This window comes from Erythrolamprus reginae, chromosome 1 (assembly GCF_031021105.1).
Source record: "Erythrolamprus reginae isolate rEryReg1 chromosome 1, rEryReg1.hap1, whole genome shotgun sequence".
Lineage (NCBI taxonomy): Eukaryota > Metazoa > Chordata > Lepidosauria > Squamata > Dipsadidae > Erythrolamprus > Erythrolamprus reginae.
Window position 1 is genome coordinate 137,717,240 of NC_091950.1, and position 23,998 is coordinate 137,741,237.

A 23,998-nucleotide genomic window follows, 5' to 3' on the forward strand; every position below is an offset into this window, starting at 1 on the left:
TCTCTCTTTCTTTCTCTTGTTCTCTTTCTCTCTCTTGCTTTCTTTCTCTGTTGTTCTTTCTTTATCACTCGCTCTTTCTTTCTCTTGCTTTCTCTCTCTCTCTCTCTCTCTTGCTTTCTTTCTCTCTGAGCTTCGCGGCACACCTGACCATGTCTCGCGGCACACTAGTGTGCCACGGCACACTGGTTGAAAAACACTGGCTTAGGCTAGGCAGGCTCAGAGGATGATTAAATAAAAACAATCAGTCATCCGTTGTTGACTAATACCAGTCAATCTCTCTTGCACTTAAAGAACCTAATAATGATATCAGTAGGAAGTTCTCAGTTGGAGATCAGAGAGACAATTGCTGTTGAGATGGGGGGGGAGAGGGCTGTAGTCATTTTAAATCAACAAATCACTAAAAAGGGGGGTAATTGTTTTATACAAAGCCTGACAATGATTGGAAGCTCTCTTGGCCATAGCAAAGGCCAGTGTCTTTCTCCCTTTAACTAAAAAAGAGTTACATTCAACACCCTTAAATGTTCCATAGTATCTAAAACTTTCATCTTAAGTGGCAGATAGCATAAGAAGATGCATCTATAATAATTGAAAATCTCTTAAGTATCCCCCTTAAAAAAAACACTCTGAAATTAGCATTTTTTTAAAAATGGACTATGTGGTTTTATCTTAGAATTTTAATTCAAATGATACCTCATTTTTCATCTTAAATAAGAGGAGTAAATTGAGAATTTAAAGGAATTCCTCCCTGTGGTGTGATTTGGACCAAATCTTAGGAGAATATTTCCTCTGCTTCAGCACTGAATTGATAAAGGACACATTTTCTAGAGTTGTTGAGAAAATGGCTATACTGAATAAACTGTAGGATTAACATTTAAGGGCACCCCTAGTGATGGGGTAACCAGTGATGGGCTCCTACAGCAGTGGTCCCCAACGTTTTTTCCACCAGGGACCAGTTTCAGCAAGACAATTTTTCTATGGCCCGGTGGGGGCAGAAAGGGGTGTGGTTGGGGGCGGGATTAAGCATGGGGGGTGCTGGTCCTCCCCACCGATCTTTCCCGCCATTGCCCTGTGGCCGGCAGAACCTGCCTCCCAAGCCCTCTTGCCCAGCAGGAGCTAAGCGCTGGAGAAAGGGGGTCAGGCTGGCCCTCCTGCCTCCCCCCAGCCAAAAACACAAAAGCACCCCGCCGCAGAAGCCAAAAGAGGCTTGAGCCTCTTGGTCCTTCCCGCCCCTCTGTCCCGTCCATCGTCCTGTGGCCGGCAGAACCTGCCTCCCGAGGCTTCTTGCCCGGCGGGAGGCGAAGCGCTGGAGGGAGGGGGTGGCGGCATGAGGGCCGGTAGCTGCTGACTCCACAGACCGGTGCAACATGCCCCGCAGCCCGGTACTGGTCCGCGGCCCAGTGGTTGGGGACCCCTGTCCTACAGGAACGGTCAGGAATGCACTTCTGGTAGCAAATTTTGAAGCACCCTATTTGCACTGAAAGATGTTGAAACAAAATGCATAAGCCATGCCCACAGTGTGGTAGTAAATTTTTTTATAGCCCATCACTGGGCACCCCTATTAAGCTTTATAATTTTGCAATACTTTTATTTAATACTTGTGAACTTTGGCTTAAATATAGATTGAAACATTAATAATTTCCTCATTGTAGTTTTTAGCTGTTATCTGCTGGAAATGAAGCTGGCTGAAGAGCTTTTTCCAGATTTCAGTGTCTTCTTCTGCTGTGGCCTTAGGGATGAGCTCATGTTGTGCTCAAACTGTGCTCACTACAGCTCCCAATGAGACCATTTCTTCCTTATTTTATTCCTCCCACCTGTGACTGTCCTGACCAGATGATACAAAACAGAAAGCCACACAATTACAGGTTTGAAGAAGTCTATTTCCAAGTTGCAAATTTTGAGCTAACAAAATCAAATAACTAAGAAAGGAGTTAATCTGTAGAACGTTCAAAGAACCCATAACTTTAATTGGAGGTTGAATCATCAAAGTTCAGGATCCAAGCATCAGAGACTCCATGAGCCAGTCTGAATGCCAATCCTTCATGTAACACCAAATGCTGACATGACTTGATTATGTGCAATGCTGCCCAAAGAGATGCACTGATGTTTTTTTCCTCAGCCCTCCATAGCTGCTTGTGAGTTCTAGTGCACTGGTGGGAAAAGGTAAGGAACCTACCCCTGCTCTGCCTATTTAACAATTATTTATATCATCATCTTTTTTTATCTAATGTATTTGTATATATAGTTGCCTTCGTTGGTAAAATCCAATTTGGCAATTTTGTGTAATATTTCTTTTTAACTTTTCCCCATATCCATATTAGCCCTTCTCTTATTTGGTGTTGATAGAAGTTTAAATGTGTCTTTTTATGCTTGTCCCATAAAAAGGCATGGCAGCCTGCCTGTAAATCATGTCCTTCAATCATTAGCACCCTTTCATTATCTAATTTTATTCCCTTCCTAATCCATAGTAACTCCATCACTTGATGATAAAGTTCTCATTTTGGATTTCCAAATGTCTAAATCACCTCTGCTTCTGTTATCTTATAATGCTTTCATATTTATCCGTGCTTTCTAATTCCACCAAATAATTTTTTTTGTTAGATAGGATTTTATTCATTTATTTTATTTGGCTCCTCAAAAAGTTTCCTAATATTATCTGGACTGTTTGAAATAAATACAATAATTTTGGCAGTATATTCTTTTTAATCACTATTATCCAATATAATAATGTTAACTGTAATTTCCCTCAAATCTCTAAATCTTTCTTCATTTGTTGTATCAGTTTTTTTATAATTATTGTCTTTTATTGAGAAACATCTTAGATTAAGCCAAATTCCTGAATATTTGATCTTTTTTCAATTTGCAGTTCCAGATCTTTCTCTAGTTCTTTCTTTTGTGTTTCAGTTAAGTTGTTTACTAATGTTTTAGTTTTCTATCTATTAATTTTCTACTTCATTATTTTTTTATTTTTTTCTCTCCAACACAAAATCCAATCCTGCCATTATACCATATTCTCAGTGAAGGGCCACACAATTTTTACTACCAGACCATGGGCGTGGCTTATTTTGTGGGCATGGCTTGATGGTCATGTGACTGGGTGGGGGGTGGCTTGTCAACCATGTGACTGAGTAGGAGTGGCTTGATGATCATATGACCGGGGGTGGCTTAAAGGTCATGTGACCGGGGGGTGGCTTAAAGGTGGTCAACTTGACATCACTCATATCAAGGATTTGGGTTAGGATGCCTGGTCTCTCCTTGCCTCAAAGAGACACAAGATACTAACTATTACTGAACATCCAAAATATACTATCTAATCCTATATGTAATGTATATATGCCATAAGTGTACATATATATTAAACTTTTGCACTCAAAAATATACATTATCTACTATATGTACACAGAGAGAGAGAGAAAGAGAGAAAGAGAGAGAGCTCTTCTAAAATTATACACATTGAACCTCATTTACTGCAGTAGGAAAAACCTAATCTGAGTCCACTTTCTGCCACACATTTAACCATAACCTCTGTACATTAGAATATTATATATCCCTTCAGATGTACTTCCCTAGCTTGCACATCACTGTTAGACCTAGGGAATGTCATGGATTGAGCAAAATGTGATGAATCTCAGTCTTGCTAAGCAAGAGCAAGAATGCTCTTGCTTAGCAACCAAATTTTGGGCTCAATTGTGGTCATAAGTTTTTCCTTCCTTCCTTCTCTCTCTCTCTCTTCCTTCCTTTCCTCCCCTTTCCTCCTTTCCTTTCCTTCCATTTCCTTCCTTCCTTTCTCCTCCCCTTTCCTCCCCTTTCCTTTCCGTGACATCAAAGCCCTGCCCCTGGAATCCCCTCATGGGATTTCCCACCTCCTTTTGCTTGCAGCGCGGCAAGCAAAAGGAGGTGGGAAATCCCACGATGGGATTCCCCACTCTTCTTCTGGGCAGCGGTGTTTCGCGGCATTTGGTCGAACGCCGACCCTGAACCCAAACTTTACCCAAACTTTTAAAAAAGTTTGGGTACGGCGTGCCGTGCAAAGTTCAACACAAACCCAAACTTTGCAGGTTCAGTTCGCCCAACACTATTTATCTTAAGTCCTTTTATATATAATGCTTAAGAAGGTAAGAACATAAGAAGAGCAATGCTGAATCAGGCGAAAGCCCATCGAGTCCAGCATTCTGTGTCACACAGTGGCCCAGCAATTTTACATGGAGATCTTGAACAGAAAGAGAAGGCAAAACCCTACCTTTCTCTTGACCCCCGCAACAAATGGTTCCCCTAGGGAATGCTGCCTGCCTCCATCAACATAGAGGCGGCACTTGAACATCTGTTTCAATAACCACTGATATACTTGGTATCCATGAATCGATCGAATCCTGCCTTGAAGCTATCCAGGCTGACAGCTGTCACGACCTCTTCTGGAAGCGAATTCTATAAACCAATGACCCTCTGGGTAAAGAAATATTTCCCTTTGTCTTCACTTTCTTACCTATGAGTTTTAGGGAGTGCCCCCTCATCTAGTATTGTGTGATGGAGAAAATAATTTTTCCTCTATCCACCTTTCTATTCCATGCATGATACACTTCAATCTAGTCACCTCTTAAACATAATCTTTCAAGGCTGAAGAGACCATGGCGTTACAACCTGGTTTCATAAGAGAGGTGTTCCATTTCCTGGATCATTCTTGTTGCCCTTTTTTGGACCTTTCCCAGTTCTATTATATCCTTCTTGAGGTGTAGTGACCAGAACTGTGTAGAGTACTCCAAATGTGGTCTCACCATCGATTTGTATAGAGGCAATACAACACTTCCCAACCTATTTTCAATTCCTTTCCTAATCATGCCAAGCATGGAATTTGCTTTTTTTACTGCTTCTGTGCACTGGGTTGACATCTTCTTTGAGCTGTCTACCAAAACCCCAAGATTCCTTTCATGGGTTGTCTCAGAAAGCTTGGTCACCATCAGTTGGTAGGTATAATTGGGGTTCTTTGTCCCAATATGCATAGCTTTGCACTTGTTTGGGTTAAAATGCATTTGCCACTTTGTTGCCTACTCACTCAATTTTGAGAGATCTTTCTGGAGCTCCCGACAATCAGTTTCACTTTTTACTACCTGGAACAATTTAGTGCCATCAGCAAATTTTGCAACCACATTATTTACTTCTATATACAGGTAATTAATGAATAAATTAAAAAGTAAAGGTCCCAAAACGGAACCTTGGGGAATGCCACTTCTCACTTCTTTCCATCCAGAGAACTGCCCATTTATTGCCAGCCTTTGCATCTTACAATTTAGCCAGTTACCAATCCAGGGCAAGACCTATCCTCTAATTCCATGCTGAGCAGCGTTTTTTAGGAGCCTTTGGTGAGGGACTTTGTCAAAAGTCTTTTGAAAGTCAAGATATACAATATCAACTTGGTCCCCTTTATCTATGTGTTTATTTACACCCTCAAAGAATTCTAACAAGTTAGTAAGACATGCTTAATTTGGGTTAATAAGCACTTCAAGTCAAGATAAAAAACAGAAGTGACATTGGACATCTTACTGTCTTACTTCCTTATTTATTTCAAATTTCTCTGTGTTATTCCCATTAATTATCTCTTGCCTTTTGCATCATGTATATTGCTGCTATCATTTTTTCAAACTTCCCTCCAAATCTCATATCTTTAATTTGTTGGAACAAGAACCACGAATTGAGAATGCTTTCTGGGCATTCAAAAATATTAATGCCACCAATTTTTCAGAATGTGCTTCATAGTATACTAGAATATTTAACACCATCCTCATATTATTCCTAATTTGCTTTGTAGGTTAAAAAACATTTTGGTCTGATTTAATATTAATTTCACTCTTTTTGCAATTATAGTGGTAAATTTTTGATAATCTGTGTTCAAGAATGAGATTGGCCTATATTTTTTTATTTGTTTGAGGTCTGTACTTTCTTTTGGAATGAGAGATATATAGGCTTCTCTCCAGGAATCTAGTAATTTAGTTTTCTCTAAATACATCATTATATAGTTTCAGTAACATCAATTCAAAATTCTCATGCAGGCTATTATATACTTCTCCCAGCAAACCATCCAGTCCTGTGTCTTATTATTATTTTTTGTTCTTGCACTGCTCTTCTTAATTCTGTTGCTGATATCTCTTTCTGTTATCGCTGTTATTCAGGAAGTTTCCCTGAAGCTTTTGGAGTGCAAAAAATGGCCCAATGGGTAAGACAGAAGTTTGTTTTTCCCCCCAACTTCCAATCTGCTCATTGGGCCATTTTTCACCCTCCAGAGGCTTAAGGGAAGCCCCCTGAAGCATCAGGAGAGTGAAAACAGCCTTCCCCAAGGCAAAAAATCAGCTGGCCAGCATGTACATGTGCACCGGAATTGACATAGACCAATGCCTTATGTACCCTTTGAGATATATCTGCATGCCACCTGTGGCACATGTGCCATAGCGGTTCACCACCATGGGTATTGTTGCAATTTGCTGGGACAAGAGTTACACAAATATCAAAGAAATGGTGGGGTGGAATCATTAAAGAAAGGATGCAAAAGGAGGGACAAAATGAAATGCAAATGGCAATATTTTTTTAAAAAATATTTTTAAAGTAAGCAAATAGTATTGTTAAATTGTCCTATAATGAGCTGTCCCATGTCAAGTTGACTATGTCGAGTTGACTGAAACAAGTTGTCCCATTCTGCCCTGGAACTTCCCCTGGAAACCCTGATGCATCCTGTTCTTCATTTAATAACTAAACCAAGGGCAGAATGAATGGGGCAGTCATAAGCCAATCACATTGGCACTTTACTTGACAGTGTCACAATTTCTGAATGCAGAGTAGAAGGAGGAGGCAACAGGAGGCACCGACTGATGTCCAGCAATCCTGGATGATAGAAGAATATGTGCTAAATTGCTTCCCGCCTCATTCCCAGCCACCATTACATTCAACCAGTGGGCAGTGAGAGAGATGTACTGGCCCTGGCCATGTTTACTGGTCCACGTGTCAGTGGTGATGTGGACGCGGGAACTGACAGCATTGCGCAGTGCACACCTAACTTTCTCCACTACATTTTGGTACAGGGCAGGGATGGCCTGGCGTGAAAAATAGTAGTGGCTGGGAATGGTCTATTGTGGGACAGCCACTTCCATAAAATTTTTGAAGCTTTCTGTCTTGACCAGGTGGTAGGGGAGCATTTAAAATGCCAGCAGCTTTAAAATGCTGGCATTAAGGACCTGTGCTCATGCGTAAGATGGGCCGAATGTCTGCTTTCTCTCCAAAGTTTGAGGGATGGACAGCTGAAAGCTTCCCTGGGACAGTATGGACAGGCTTAATGATGGTGGTGGTGCTGTTCTGTTGGTGGAGGTGGTGTTGGTGGTCATCCTACATTGTCCCTTTGGGGAGAGACATGTGGCCTTGTTGTTGGGGAGGCAGTGGCAGGGGCCGAGGCAGCCATAGCAGAAGAGGAAGACCCAGAGGTTTGAATACTTTGAAGGTATTGCTGCCACCAAAGCTCATGTTTTGTATTCAGGTGCCTGGTCATGCAGGTGGTGCTGAGATTATTAACACCTCTCCCTCGCTTCAGGGACTGGTGGCAGAGTGTGAAAATGACCTTTGTCTTGTCATCTCTAAACTGTTTGAGAAAATGCGATGCTGGTGAGATTTTTTGTGGCACATGTGGCGCGCTCAGTCTTTGGCCACAGTGGGCAGTAGTACTAGCAGACTGAGTGCTGTTTGCACCCTTCTCCTTCTTCTGCTGGCTGCCTGGGTCTGTGGGACCACCACAGCCTCTTCCTCCTCTGAACTCTGCCGGCCTTCAGTCCATGTGGGATCTAGTACCTCGTCATCACCCCTGGCATCTTCTTCTACCCACTCCTCCCCCCTCCCCTCCCTCTCAGCCTCAACATTGTGGTAAGCTGCAGGAGCGGGGATCTGGGTCTCATGATCATCATCCATAATGGTCTTCCCTGATGATGCTCTGGACACCTCCTCATTCTCCAGCAGAAGCTCTTGGGCATCCGGAAGCCCAAGGTCTGCAACTGGGGATGGGGCAGGTGGATGGCCCATGGCATCGCAGTTAGAAGTGTCATTGAAGAGCATTAAAGACTCCACTGCTTCTGGCTGAGACGGCCTTGCTGCTTTGAAGGGGGGTGATAAGGAGAGCTCTGAACTCACGGCTGAGGTGGAGTGGGTGGAAGGAAATCCCATGGAACTGGTAGCACTGCGTGCCATATTATCTACAACTGCCTTGACTTCTTCTTGCCTCACCAGTCTGGAAGCAGTTTTGGGACCTGCCAATATAGGCCCCAAACCCAGGCGCCTGTTTGTACCACAGGAAGGGATATGAGGTGTAGATGATACACACCCTCTCCCTGCCCCTGCAGCACCATCTCCATCACCACAAGCAGCAGCAGCACCAAGGCCATGTCCCTTTTTTACAGCTTTCTTCATAGTTAAAATCCTGTAGTGACACTGGCCCACGAAATTTGGGAACAGAAGAAGATGTGGCATTCAGGTCAACCTAGACTTCAAAAATTAAATGCCCTGTAAAAATTAAATTGCCAGAAAGCAATAGTGGCCTTGTATTAGACAGAAAAAGGAAATGCAGATAAAGGAAATGGCCCTGTGTTTGACCCAAAATTAAATTGCCAGAGAGCAGTAGCAGCCAAGTAAAAATGGCACTCCTGTCTTAATTTCTGGAATGCCTAGAGCTGTCCCTGCTCTGAGAACTTTCCCAACATAATCTGCCTGTAGAAGGACAATTCTATCATTGAGAAATCTCCCCAATCTATAGTGGCCCTGTGTTTGACCCAAAAATAAATGCCCAGACAGCAGTAGAGGCCTTTTATTAGACAGAAAACGTAAATGCACAAATAAAGGAAGTGGCCCTGTATTTGACAGAAAACGTAAATGTGCAGACAGCACTAGTGGCACTGTATTTCACAGAAAACATAAATGCATAGATAACAGTAGTGAAATATATCTGGCATGTACCACAACTATGCAAGTTTGGTTCACCTTTCAGTGGCAGCCACCAGATGCAGTGAGACAAGCACCACAAAAGTCTTCACTTTGTTTGTCTTGGATGGCTAGGTGATCTGCCCTCAGGAAGACAATGGCACAGTTGGGATATGTCCCCTTTCAGTGGCAGGCACCCCCAGATGCAGTGAGACAGGCTCCACAATTTTTTTTCACTTTTTTTGTCTTGGATGGCTAGGTGATCTGCCCTCAGAAAGACAATGGCACAGTTGAGATATGTCCCCTTTCAGTGGCAGCCACCCCCAGTTGCAGCCTAGGTGATCTGCCCTTAGAAATCTCCCCAAACCTATCTCTCCCTGTCAGCAGCAGCAACAGCACTATCCCTTCCTAATGTGGAGCTCGTTTAATGGTGCTAGAGTGTGTGGACCTGCTTTTTATACAGGGAAACATAGAAACATAGAAGTCTGACGGCAGAAAAAGACCTCATGGTCTATCTAGTCTGCCCTTATACTATTTTCTGTATTTTATCTTAGGATGGATATATGTTTATCCCAGGCATGTTTAAATTCAGTTACTGTGGATTTATCTACCACGTCTGCTGGAAGTTTGTTCCAAGGATCTACTACTCTTTCAGTAAAATAATATTTTCTCATGTTGCTTTTGATCTTTCCCCCAACTAACTTCAGATTGTGTCCCCTTGTTCTTGTGTTCACTTTCCTATTAAAAACACTTCCCTCCTGAACCTTATTTAACCCTTTAATATATTTAAATGTTTCGATCATGTCCCCCCTTTTCCTTCTGTCCTCCAGACTATACAGATTGAGTTCATTAAGTCTTTCCTGATACGTTTTATGCTTAAGACCTTCAACCATTCTTGTAGCCCGTCTTTGGACCCGTTCAATTTTGTCAATATCTTTTTGTAGGTGAGGTCTCCAGAACTGAACACAGTATTCCAAATGTGGTCTCACCAGCATGCTATATAGCGGGATCATAATCTCCCTCTTCCTGCTTGTTATACCTCTAGCTATGCAGCCAAGCATCCTACTTGCTTTCCCTACCGCCTGACTGCACTGTTCACCCATTTTGAGACTGTCAGAAATCATTACCCCTAAATCATTTTCTTTTGAAGTATTTGCTAACACAGAACTGCCAATACAATACTCAGACTGAGGATTCCTTTTCCCCAAGTGCATTATTTTACATTTGGAAACATTAAACTGCAGTTTCCATTGCTTTGACCATTTATCTAGTAAAGCTAAATCATTTACCATATTACAGACCCCTCCAGGAATATCAACCCTATTGCACACTTTAGAGTTATCGGCAAATAGGCAAACTTTCCCTACCAAACCTTCCCCTATGTCACTCACAAACATATTAAAAAGAATAGGACCCAGAACAGACCCTTGTGGCACACCGCTTGTAACCTGACTCTGCTCAGAATACTCGCCATTAACAATAACTCTCTGATGTCTATGCTTCAGCCAGCTGCAAATCCATTGAACTATCCAGGGATTAAGTCCAATCTTATCCAGGGAGGGTCAGGTGTCCCACCAAGCCAATCACAGCCATGCGTCCGGCTGGCCAATCACTGGCAAGCAGGATGCATGGCCAATCAGGAAGACAATGGCACAGTTGGGATATGTCCCCTTTCAGTGGCAGCCACCCCCAGATGCAGCCTAGGTGATCACAGCCATGTGTCCAGCTGGCAAATCACTGGCAAGCAGGACGCATGGCCAATCACAGCCAGTCCTTGCTTTTCCTGCCCGGATACAGCATGGCTTCAGCTTACAACATGGCTGTTGATTAGCCTATCACGGTGTTCATTCGAATGCCAAACCTGAACATGGACTTTTTAAAAAGTCCGTGTTTGGGTTCGGTATGCTGAATACTGGAAATTTCAGCATGGACCCAAACTATGCAAGTTCAGTTCGCCCAACACTAGTTGTAAACTACGGAACGGAAAATATTGAATGGAAAGTGATAGCAAAAATATCTTTCTCCTTCTAGGGAATGGAATTTGGATGAAAGGTATAAGGAGGATTTCTTTAAAGCACTGACAAAACTGAGAAACATAAGAGAACTGCGGTAAGAAATTGCATGAATTTTATCCTAAATGTTACTGATACAGAAATCTATGCATAATAGTTTTGTGTGTAACTAATGGACTAGATCGGGGTGTCAAACTCGCAACATTAAGTTGTCACATGACATATTGCAACTTTCCCCCCCTAGGGGTGGGCATGGCTAGTATATGACACTTCCAGCCCACAGGCCTGGAATTTGACACCCTGGACTAGATGATCTAAACTGGCTTTGACCATGGCAATCTTATTCATTAAAATGCCATTATTGACTTCAGAGTTGTTATAAATGTACTGGTCATGTCTTTTGATAAGTAGGATGGAGAGAAAGTGAAGTTTCTTGGCCAGGATGATAGTCTTGGCTTAGATGATTCCAGTTGTAATGGAGCTAAAATTCAGTTCCAATAAGCCCCCAGGATGCCTTGATTGCACCCAGCAGCAACTCCTAGTAAAGAAGAATGTGGGAGATCTGAGATATTTGGCAAAAAAACCCTGCAGAAGAGCCAAAGCTGAGAAGGAAAATGCCACTGCTGCATATTGAGTGGGAGCTCAGTGTAGTTGATTTATTGACCTCACTCCTTGAGAGCAAATGCTGAGAACAAATTTGTCAAATCTGTGATGCTTCCCATCACTGGGTTTCTTGGGTTTTTTTCTTTGCATTTGTCACTTGTAATTGGATTCCCAGTATCAATCTTGTGGCTAAATTTACATTGGCATTGAACAATATTGGTCAACAACTTCTCAAGGGTCTGCAGGAGCTTGCATGTCACTGGACTGGGAAAGCATCTACATTAGTATCTTGCTGCCTAACAGCCATTAGTGCTGGCACATAAAAGATTTTTCTCAGCCTCAAAAATAAAATAAATGGAATGTAAGAGAATATAAACTCTGAAAACTTCTTGACCAACTGTCCTTAACTATTGCTTTTAATTGTTTTTAATTATTATTGTCTTTATCATCTATTTTTATATGTGATACTACCAATCAGAAGGTATCATTTTAATTCTTCTGAGTGATTGCTGTTGTTTCAGTTTGAATGGATGGTCCTTCACAGAGTCTTGCAGCAGGCAACTTGCTGAAGTCTTCAAGAAAAACCAGAGATTGAAAATGTTACACTTGGCCCCCAAGGACATAGATGACAGAGCAGCAGAATTGCTGTGTGAGGGGCTCCAACATGTAGACTGTAAAGTAGAAACATTAGTGTGAGTGTTCAGTATTTCTTTCACAATTTGATGCTTTCTCTTGAGCTCTAGAAAATAGCCATGAAAATACAGTTACAGTTGTGAAATTTATCCTTATTCTCTTCGGCTCTTTCCAGATTACTGTTTTGTAAGATACAATTATACCTGTGATCATAATCGAAAGGCCACATAAATTTAATATAATATTTTTCTGGAAGATATTAGATTGTGGGGAGAGGGTGTTCCTAGTAGTTGAGCTCAGAAGTTTATAAACGGTAATTAAGCAATTTGCCAATATCCATTAAATAATTCTATTCTATTGTTAAAAGTTTAGAGATGGACTTTACATATTATATATTTGGTCATTCTTTGTAAATTCTCAAGATACTTTGATTTTTTAAAAACTCTATGGCAAGTTTTTATTTGAAAGTTGCAGTAATCATTTTGTTATTTGGGTGGACTATGCTTGTATGGTGGCAAACATACCCAGAACTTCACAGCATGCCCAGAAAGACTCAGCAAGTGCAAGTAAGCATTTATTCCCATAGCTACTTCCACTCTCAGTTCCCAGCACTAACTTTTCACTTTTTGCACCCAGGACCTCCCTGCATTTCCTCTTTCCTTTTCAGAAACAGTTTCTTAGTAAACATTGACTACCTATGTCTAACACTGCACCATCTTCAGAAAGGTTTGTGAAGAGAATGCCACTTTAGCTACTTGGGAAGTTAGGAGGGGAAGACTGGCAAAGAGAGAGAACCATTAGCTACTTAATAAATGGGGGGAAAAGGCTACCTGACAGAGATTAAGACAATTGAGAGGCCGGGCAAACTAACGCCCGGCTGACATTTGCTGAAGGTGGGAAGCAACTCTGCACTGCCTATCAGCTGGGGTGATCTCACGCGGTAGCGCAAGAGCACCCCAGAGGATTCTACCAGCTGCACGGGCATTCTGGGAAGCGTGGGTGTGGCTAGCACCCTATATCAGGGCCTGATCGCCACCCATGCTTCCCTTTCATGCCGAGCTCGCTGCCTTGCAGACGAACGCTATGGAAAAGCAAGGAAGTCTTTTCTAGATCGGCAAGCCTTTTTTCCTTCATGGCACCTAGGAAGAAGCAGATGATGGCACCATCTCAGAGCCTCTGGGATTGATAATGATTGCCAGGGGCAACTCAGATTTGCTGGAGGGCGGGGGGCAATGGTAACGGCAGCCAGTGCCCAGGATCATACCGTTCATCGGCCACGCACCATTTCAGTCTCAGCCATCTTCCTTTTTCTGGCCAGCCGACAGCATTGTTAGGCCGACGGTGGTTGCATTTTGCTTTGCCTCATGCGGAATCACTACCAATGATGTCTGAAAGAGAACACTTGTTCCGGGGGGGGGGGGCAGACAGAAGGGCTAGCCTACCCCCCCCATCCAACTTTTGTTTTTGGTGGCAGCAGCACCCAGCACCTGGGAGTGTACCGATCATTGGGCGCACTCCATCTTAGTTGCCAACCGTCCTCCTTTTCATGCCGGCTGACAGCATTTGAGGCCGGCTGGGATCGGAGGCCTACACCTGGAATTGTCATGTTTTCCGAGTGGTAGGGATGATGCCCACCTCCTCTGCCCACCTGAGGCACTGGGTTGGAGCATTGGGGGGAGGGAGAAATGGCCCCTTGCATTTTTGGCAACACACATATGATGGCAGCAGGTACATGGGTTCCATGGTGGCTTAGGTACATCGTACTCTGGTGTATGGAGGAAGCTTTTATACCCAGCCAATGCAAAAAGCCCTAAGGGAAGGGTAATGTTACTAATGCACATACCAGTACCTTTGATTTTCCTGATAGAAAATTTCTAAAATTTCCATTTTAGAAATAAATCCAGTTGCCCCTGGTTGCAATACTGGTTCTGATGGTTTGTTGTTTTTTCTCACTTTCACTAATGTTTGCCTGGTATATTTTTGAGATTGGTTTTCTTTCAGTGTGCAAAAGAAGTTTCCTTGGAACATTTTTGTTGATAGATTTTGTGCTTTACCAAAATGTAGGGATTCCTAGAAAGTGAGCTTTGAAAAAATGAGGAATGATTAAGCAGGTAGCACATACTGTAAGTAGGATGCTTATGCTTAAGGGTACAATATAAGGGCTAAATTGTGTTTGACCGCTTTTCTGTGAATTGTACAGTGTTTGGTATTGAGTTAAGTCCTCTATCACCAGGTAGATTTTAATTTTCTTTGCTCATAATGTTTAATATTTTAGATATGTATTTTGGAAGCTTTGGAAAATCAAAGCTGTAGGCCAATGAGGAGTTTCTTATCATAAAAATAGTTTTCATATACAATAGTTCATTTAGTGGTAGTTCCAAGTTAGAACATAACAACAACAACAACAACAACAACAACAACAACAATAACCCCACTGATGGGCACTGTATCCTGTAAGCTGTGCGCGTGTGTGCACACGTACCCCAAAACACCCCCCCGTGCACCCTTTTCCGAGGGCACGGAAGGGGCCGCGCCCCCCCAGCACCTCCGACCCCTCGCACCCCTGGCTTCTTGCTGCTGCCCCACGCCTGCTCGCCCGATTCGCCTCTCGTCCTCCTCATCCGACTGCTAGCCGCTCTGAGCGCTTTGGGAACACCCACCCCACCCCCTCACAGTCCCTTCACCAAGAGCGCTTTTGTCCCGGGCTGTCAGCGAGGGGGCTGCAGGAGAGGCGGGGCAGGCATTCTCACAGCGGAGGCCGGTGAAGGTGATTTTCAATGTTGGGTACGCAGGCGCAAACGCTCCCCATCCCCCTGCCAGTCCACCTGGAACATTCAAAATAAGAAAAAACTTTGCCGGCAATAGTTGTTGAGTACGGCTGGGTCCAGGGAAGGCTTCTTGAGGAGGGGGCACACGAGTGCCTCCTTGTAGGGAGTCGGGAAGACCCCCCTCAGAGAAGCATTGACAATATTACCTCTGTTTAATTATAATCTGAGTTTCCCCCCCCCCGAGACTTGAACTAGGGGAAAATTAATTGTGTGATTAAGATAGTAAAATAGTAAGTTGTTAACTGATTAATTATATATACAGTGATTATAGTGAACATAATATATGTCCTGAACAAATTTTAATTTATATACCATATAATATAATAATATATATTAAGTTAGCCATATTAAGAAAAAATAATTTTGAAGTAAATCATTTATTCTTATTAACTATTACTGATTATTGATATATTTACTGATATTTACTGATATTTACTGATTTATTTACTATATATTTACTGACTAATTAAGATAGATATATATAGATATAGAATTAGAAATTTTAAAGTTGGTATTCATTATAAATTTATTTATTAATTATTGACTGATATATGATAAGTTTAGAACTGTGATAAGTCTGAAAAACCTGACAAGTCGGATTGATTGATGTCCCAAAACAAACTATTTCCTCCCATAATTAGTCAAAACCACTGATTATATCATTCATAGACTAATTTCAAGATAAATATAGGGAAATTTTAAGAACTTCTAGACAGAAAGTTAAGTCTTTAACTTTTCTAAATACCAGAAGAAATCTACACCTGGAACCCCTCCTATAGTTAATACAAAATCCAATATAGAAATGGTGACAGTGGAAAAACATCTCTTTGATCAATACAAGCATCATTAAACTTAATCCAGAAATTTATGGTACGGAGCCAGGAATCTGCATCAACAATGCAAGAAACAATAAAACAGAACCAGGAAGAAACAAATAAGAACTTTGAAAAAATGTCAGACAAAATTGAAGGTTTAGAGAACCGAATGGAGAATATACAAGAAATTATAATTAATCATGAACAAAGAATTCAAAAATTAGAGACAGACACAAGAAAAATAGAAGATAAAAGAGGAGAAGCAGAGGGAAGACTAAGAGCTGCCAATAAAGAGCTGGAGGCCTCGATTGCAATACTAGAGATGGAGAAATCGGCACAATTCCTCCGCTTCCAAAATATTCCGGAGAATGCAGATGAAGATTTATTTAATAAAATAGCAGAACTAATAAGTGAAAACACACAAATTGAAATTGAGGAGTTGAAAAATCATATTGATGAGACATACAGGATCCAGACAAACTATGCTAAAAACCACAGACTACCGAGAGAAGTACATGTACGATTTACAAAAAAAACCCCATAAGAGATGAAATATATAAAACAACAAGAAATGAGAAAATAATCTACCAAGAAAAAGAAATAACTGTCCTCAAACAGATACCCAAAAGGATAAGGGAAAAAAGGAGACACTATCATTATCTAACGGTGAAACTTATGAGAAGGGAAATACCATTTCGATGGTTAATCCCGGAAGGACTTTTAATAACTTGGAACGGGAGGAAAATTAAAATCGACTCACTTGAAAAAGCTGATTATTTTATTAAACAACACCTAGAAAAAGAAGGAGACAACAATCCAGACACAGAACATCAAACTCAGGAAGAAGAAATAGAGGAAAAGAGGATGGAGAGAGAACAGGAAAAGGGGGAAACATAAAAGGAGGAAAGAATTATAACAAGAGCGGTGGCAAAGCGACAGTAGAGGAGGGGGGCGGGGGGGCGGACAGGGAGGAGGAAGAAAAATATGGCAAAAACACTTAATTTATTTTCAGTAAATATCAACGGATTGAACTCACCCATAAAAAAACCCCAGACAATGACCAAACTAGTAAAACAAAATATAGATATATTATGCCCACAAGAAGTCCATATAAGAAATCAGGATCGTAAATTGTTAGAAAATAAAAAATTAGGTAAATTATTTACAGCATTAACAGACTCTAAAAGAAGGGTCATAACGGTATATATTAGGGAAAAACTCCAACCTGAAAAAATCTATGCAGATAAAGAGGGAAGAATACTAAGTGTAAAGATTAGAATAGGAACCAAAGAAATAGTCATAATAATAATTTATGCTACAAATTCAAATCAGAAAGAATTTTATAAAAAATTAGAAGAACATGTAAGACAGATAGAAAGGGAAATTATATGTATTATTGGAGATTACAATGCGGTATATGATATCCAAAAAGATTACAAAACAATTTTTAAAAAAATCTAAGGAAAGGAAAGCCCTACCAGTTGAATTTCTTGAGATGGTGAGAGAATATAGACTTTCAGATATATGGAGGGAGAGACACGAGCAAGATTTAGCATACACCTTTTACCACCTCAGAAATCCTGATCAAGGATAGACATGATTTGGGCAGACAAAGAAATTGGGAAACTCATTCAAGGCATTGAAATAGGTCCAAACTTATGGGTGGACCATAATCCAATATCAATAAAAATAAAAGAACCAAGGAAAGAACACCACAGATGGTCCATAAACCAAGTATTGATAAAAGAACAAAATTATATTAATTACATTAAACAAGAACTTTTTTTTTTAAGGACAATTGGAACAATGACACTACAATTCAGAATATCTGGGATACCACGAAAGCATATATAAGAGGGCTAACAATAGCATACTCAGCTAAAACCAAAAAAATCTAAAGATAAAAAATTGAATGAATATAAAAATAGATTAAAACATTTAGAAATAGAAATGCAAAAAGATCTTCAAAATGAGAAATTAAGAGAAGAAAGGGATAAAGAGGCGCTGGATGCTGGTGGTGGCGGAGGAAGGCGAATACGGCCCCGAGGCTGGGAGGGAGGTGGAATATGGGAGGAGGAGGGAGGCAGTGTCCACGCTTTCCTTTCGGAGGAGGAGCTAAGTGGCCAGAGAAAGGGATCAATGTAAAAGTGCCGCTGGGCTGGGAACATCTTTGGCCAATTAACTCCTCTGAAAGGAAAGCGTGGACGCTGCCTCCCTCCTCTTCCCGTATTCCACCTCCCTCCCAGCCTCCGGGCCGCATTCACCTTCCTCTGCCATCACCAGCATCCAGCTACTCCGCCGCTTCTCGCTTCTCTACAAAATGACAGCCGAGCGGCGGCCCGGAGGCTGGGAGGGGGGCGGAATACGGGAAGAGGAGGGAGGCAGCGTCCATGCTTTACTTTCGGAGGAGTTAATTGGCCAAAGATGTTCCCAGCCCAGCGGCGCTTTTACATTGATCCCTTTCTCTGGCCAATTAACTCCTCCGCCGAAAGAAAAGCGTGGACGCTGCCTCCCTCCTCCTCCCATATTCCGCCTCCCTCCTAGCCTCCGGGCCGCATTCGCCTTCCTCCGCCACCACCAGCATCCAGCTCCTCCTCCTCTTCTCGCTTCTCTACAAAATGACAGCCGGGCAGCGGCGCGGAGGCTGGGGGCAGCGGGGGTGCGTGGGAGAGGTCCTTGGGAGAACTGGGGGGAGCCACAGCCACCGCCCCGTGGAAGGGACCTGGCTGGGAAGCTCCCAAAGGTGATCTTTGCAGGCCCCCCCAGGAGAGCAAGCAGCAGGCGCCGCCTCCAGCTTCCGTGCCGCCGCCCAGCTGTCATCTTGTAAAGAAGCGAGAAGAGGAGGAGCTGGATGCCGCTGGCAGTGGAGGAAGGCGAATGTGGCTGGGGGAAAGGCAGGCGGTCCACCACTTCACCTGCCTCCCAGCCAAAAGGCAAAGCCGCGCAGCTCCACAGCCGCCAAAGAACTGCCTCCTGCCTGCCCCCACTCTTCTGCCAACCACAGGCGATGGGTGGGACAGGGGGGCGGGGTTAAGCCTCCTTCGGTGGCTGTGGAGCTGCACGGCTTTGCCTTTTGGCTGGGAAGGCAGGCGAAGCACCGGACCTCCTGCCTTTCCCCCAGCCAAGAACCCAAATGTCTCCGCTGCAGGGGGCACCCCCGCCCCCCGCCCCCGCCCCTCACGCATGGCTGGCAGAAGAGCGCTCTTGCCCAGCGGGAGGCAAAGCACTGGGGTGGGAGTTGTCAGGACACCCCCCACCCCAGCACTTCGTTTCCCATCGGGCAAAAGCGCTCGGGAGGCTATGGGTGAGGGGCGGGGAGGATTGGGAGGCTAAGTCTCCTACAGAGGGTGGTGTGGTGGGGACCTTTGGGTTTGTGGCTGGGGGGGAAGGGGTGGGGTGTGTCACGCGGGACCTCCTGCCTCCCCCCCAGCCAAAAACTCAAAGCGGCCTCCCGAACCTGAACTTTCGCTGAGAAGCCCCGCTGCCCGGCTGTCACCTTTTGAAACAGCCGGGGGGCTTCTCGGCGGCCTCCTGAACGCCGAACCCGGAAGTTCGGGTTTGGCGTTCGGGTTCAGGAGGACGCTGGGAAGCCCCCTGGCTGTTTCAAAAGGTGACAGCCAGGCGGCGGGGCTTTTCGGCGGCGGCGGCAGCGGGTTCGTAAGAAGGAAAAAGTTCGTAAGAAGAGGCAAAAAATTTCTGAACCCCGGGTTCGTATCTCGGGTTGTTCGTAAGACGAGGGGTTCGTATCATGAGGTACCACTGTACTTAGGAAATGTAAAATTAGAACAGATATCAGAAGTAGATAGAACAATACTAAACAAGAAAATAATGTTAATAGAATTGGACAAAGCAATAGTGAAACAAAAAAACAACAAAACACCAGGCCCAGATGGGATACCAGGGGAATTCTATAAAGAACTAAAAGAAATAATAGGGGAAATATTATTAATTATATTTAATGAAGTGCTAGAACAGGGAATAATTCCGACAACATGGACACAGGCGTTAGTAAGTCTAATACCCAAGGATATCTCAAAAAAACAAAACAATCAAAATTATAGACCAATATCATTCCTTAACGTAGATGAATGAAACCAATTATGAATAAATGGATAAATGATGATCAAAATGGATTTCTGCCAGGAAGATATATAAGAAACAATATAAGAACGATATTGGATGTGTTAGAATTCTATGAGATACACTCTGAAAGACAACTAGCCCTTATGTTCTTAGACGCCCAGAAAGCATTTGATAATTTGAGATGGGAATTCATATTGGAATTAATACAAAAAATGAAATTTGGCCCCAAAATTATCCGAATGATACAAACAATATACAATACCCAATCTGCAAAAATTATAATTAATGGTGAACTAACAGAATCATTCCAAATTTGGAAAGGGGTACGCCAAGGTTGTCCGCTATCTCCACTCTTATATATACTAGCAGTCAAAACAATGCTAAACCAAATAAGAACAAATTCAAAGATTACAGGTTTGAAGGCCAGAAAACAAGAATTCAAAGTACAGGCCTACGCGGACGATTTAGTATTTATAATAGATGACCCAATAGAAGCAGGTGAGCATCTAATGAGAGAAATAAAACAATATGGAGAGGTGGCAGGTCTAAAAATTAATAAAGAAAAACCTAAAATCATAACCAAAAACATGAAACCAGAACAAGACCAAGAATTAGAGAGAAATTTAGGAATTCAAACTGTAAAGAAAGTAAAGTATTTAGGCATAACACTAACCAAAAGATGTAGCACAATCAAAAAAGACAATTATGATACATTAATTAAAAAACCCAAAGAACAATTAATCAGATGGAATAAATTACACATCTCACTTACAGGGAGAATTTCCACAATCAAAATGACGATTCTACCAAAATTTCTTTATTTATTTCAAACCATTCCGGTAAAATTAAATAAAAATTTCTTTACAAAATTGAATAGCACAATCTCTAAATTCATATGGGAAGGGAAAAAAACGAGAGTAAGATTTAAATATTTACAAGATAAAGTCAAACAAGGTGGATTCAGACTTCCAGATTTTGAAAGCTATTATCAAACATCGACATTACTTTGGATAAAAGATTGGATAGATATCAAAAATCAAAGACTATTAGCTTTAGAAGGACATGACATTTTACAAGGTGTGGATTCCTTTGGAATGAAAAAACCAAAGTCCCAACATATTTTAAAAATCATACAATTAGAGACTCCTTAATGGCAACATGGAAAAAGATTAAAAGAGAACACTATGTTAAAATTCCAAGATGGTATTCCAGTATGGAAGCCCTTACACATCCAAATATTTTCCGAATTCAAAAACTGGTGAATTATAATCATATATTAGATGAGAAAGGAAATATTAAAACAAGACAACAATTAGAAAAACAAAATATTATTATTGATTGGTGGCCATACACACAAATTCAGGTAAAGTGGCATAAAGACAAAAAGAATAATGGAATCCAGGAAAAGGATAGTGTATTAGATAAATTGATATTAGGTCAGGAAAAAATTTTTATAACCAGGCTATATAACTTTTTAATTGAGTACAAAATGGAAATGGAAATAGTTAAAGGAAACATGATTAGTTGGGCCAAAAATGTGGGACATAACATATATTTAGAACAATGGAAATTAATGTGGAAAAATGTTAAAATAACAAAATCGGTTCCATATAAAGAAAATATCCAAAAAATGTTCTACAGATGGCATTTAGCACCAGCCAGACTAGCCAAAATATATCCAAATTTGAAACCAAATTGTTGGAGGTGTAACAATAAAAATGGGACCTTTTTCATTTATGGTGGACATGTCCCCAAATAAAAAAGACATGGAAAAAACTCCAAGGATGGATTTTTGATATTACCACAATTAAACTGAGATTAAAACCAGAGACCTTTCTTCTAGGCATAATAAATCAAAAACTCAAAAAAGACTATTATTATCTGATACAAGATATGATTACTGCAATAAGAATTACAATAGCACAAAATTGGGGGGGGAAAAACACCATCAGAAAAATGACAATCTCCTGGACCCAGCTCCATGTCACCTCTCTACTGGCTGAAACCAGCCAAGAGGGACATGGATCCAGCAAATAGGTGGTGGAACTCACAGCTCCAATGGCCTTGTCCACTTCATCAGGTGTCATCAGATTAAATTCCTCCCAGACAGATGGACAAGTACGGGCCCCAGTCATCTCGACTAACTCGTTGTCAGTCGACTCTATTATCCAAATGGAGTTGAGGTCCGCCCGGATCCGAGCTACTTTATCAGCGATAAATGTGTTAAAATCCTCGGCACTACTCTGCAAGTGTTCCCCAACTCCCCCCTAGTTAAAAAGGGAGTGGGTCACTGTAAACAGAGTGGCTGGGTGAGATTCCGCTGATGCAATCAAGGCATCTTGCTGCCTTGAGCACCATTTTGTAAGTCTTAATATAAGCTCTTAAAAGTGTTTGCTCAGATTTGGACTTATCTTCCTCCATTGCTTCTCTAGACGTCTCTTCTGGCGTTTCAACTCCTGGAGCTCCTTGTTGAACCATGGAGCTCTATGGGGTCTAGCGCCATGGAGAGGTCGCAATGGTGCAATCCGATCAAGAGCCTCCACCTCAGTCTTGTTCCAGGCTTCAGCAAGAGACTCTGCCGAACTGTGAACGAGTGCATCTGGAATAACCCCAAGTTCCCTCTAAAAGCCCTCTGGGTCCATCAGGTGTCTGGGGCGGAACTGCCTAATCGGTCCCGCCTTCCTATGGGGAAGGATTGGAGCCAGGAAGTCAAGCCGTAATAGAAAATGGTCTGACCATGACAAAGGCAACACTTCTAAGCCCCTTAGTCTCAGACCATTGCTCAATTGCTCAGAGAGGAATACCATGCCAGGAGCGTGCCGCCCCTCGTGAGTCGGACCCGGTACTATTTGAGTCAGGTCCATTGTTGTCATGGTGACCATGAATTCCTGCAATAGCCCAGAGGTTTCGCTGAGCGACGGTAGGTTAAAGTCCCCCAAGACAATAAATCTGGGGAACCCCACTGCCAGACTGGCTACCTCCTCGAGCAGCACAGGCAGGGCTGTTGACACGCAGCTGGGAGGCAGGTACGTGAGCAACAAGCCTACCTGAACCCCTAAGTCCAACTTCACCAGGAGGGACTCACAACCCGCAATCTCTGGAGCAATGAGTCTACACAGGTAAAGGGTCTCCCTGGCTATAATAGCCACTCCTCCCCCCCTTCCCTGGGGTCAAGGCTGATGCCATACCTGAAACCCGGCTGGGGAAATTTCAGAGAGAGGAACAAATCCTGGATGATGAGAGTTTTATTTACCACTGACCTGGCATTGAGTAGCAGCAGCCTGAGACCCGAGCCAGAATTACACTCATCACCAGCACCCTGGGTTGAACTCAAGGAACCGGAACAAGGGATCGTTATTAAGCAGCAATCCCTTCTTCCCCTGGAATGGTTAGCTCCATGGCTCCTGCCATATCTGCTTCTCCCCAGCAGCACCGGAATATTCTGACCCTCTGCCATTCCAGAGATAGGTGCCCCCTCCCCTCCTGTCTCTCTCGCGTCAGGTGGGCCAAATGTGTCATTTATACCATTCCCATTTACCTCATCCATACCATAATCCCACCCATCCACCCATCCCAGCCATACCAACCATTCATTCCATACATATTACTACACCCGCCCCACTTATCCATCAATTAAAAATCCCCCAATAATTTAATTAAAATATAAAATTATAAATATAGAATTAAAAATACAGATTAATACTAATTAATTAATACTAATAAATACCAATTATTCCAAAATTATTACTAATAATAAATAGCAAGGATAGAGATAAAATCAGTTAAATTAATTTACACTAAAAACTTACACTAAAAACAATTCATTAAAAAATACAATACATTAGATTAATTCGAGTCAGTCCTTTACAAGTTTCCTGAGTCACAGTTCTTCCACAAAGGGTACAGTAAGATTCTTCCGAAGGCAATAAAGGGAAAGGACTGTCTTTTTCAAAAATAGTAGTCCGGGGCGGGAAGGGGGGGATATCTCCTTTGTCTCCAGTCTTCTAAGTAAGTTCTCACCCCCATTGTTGTAACTTCGGTCTCCTCCTGGCTCAGCTGGCTCCATACAGGGAATGTGGTCCTT

The 23,998-nt window shown here is 42.3% G+C and overlaps 1 protein-coding gene across 1 annotated transcript in view; it reads left to right on the plus strand.

The window, feature by feature from the left end:
* The window catches only part of LOC139175573 (NACHT, LRR and PYD domains-containing protein 12-like), a 102,527-nt gene that overhangs the window by 35,525 nt on the left and 43,004 nt on the right, over positions 1 to 23,998 (plus strand). The window contains exons 6-7 of the mRNA XM_070766741.1: positions 10,972 to 11,049; positions 12,077 to 12,247. Coding sequence (XP_070622842.1) covers positions 10,972 to 11,049; positions 12,077 to 12,247 — 249 coding nt within the window. The remainder of the gene's footprint in view (positions 1 to 10,971; positions 11,050 to 12,076; positions 12,248 to 23,998) is intronic.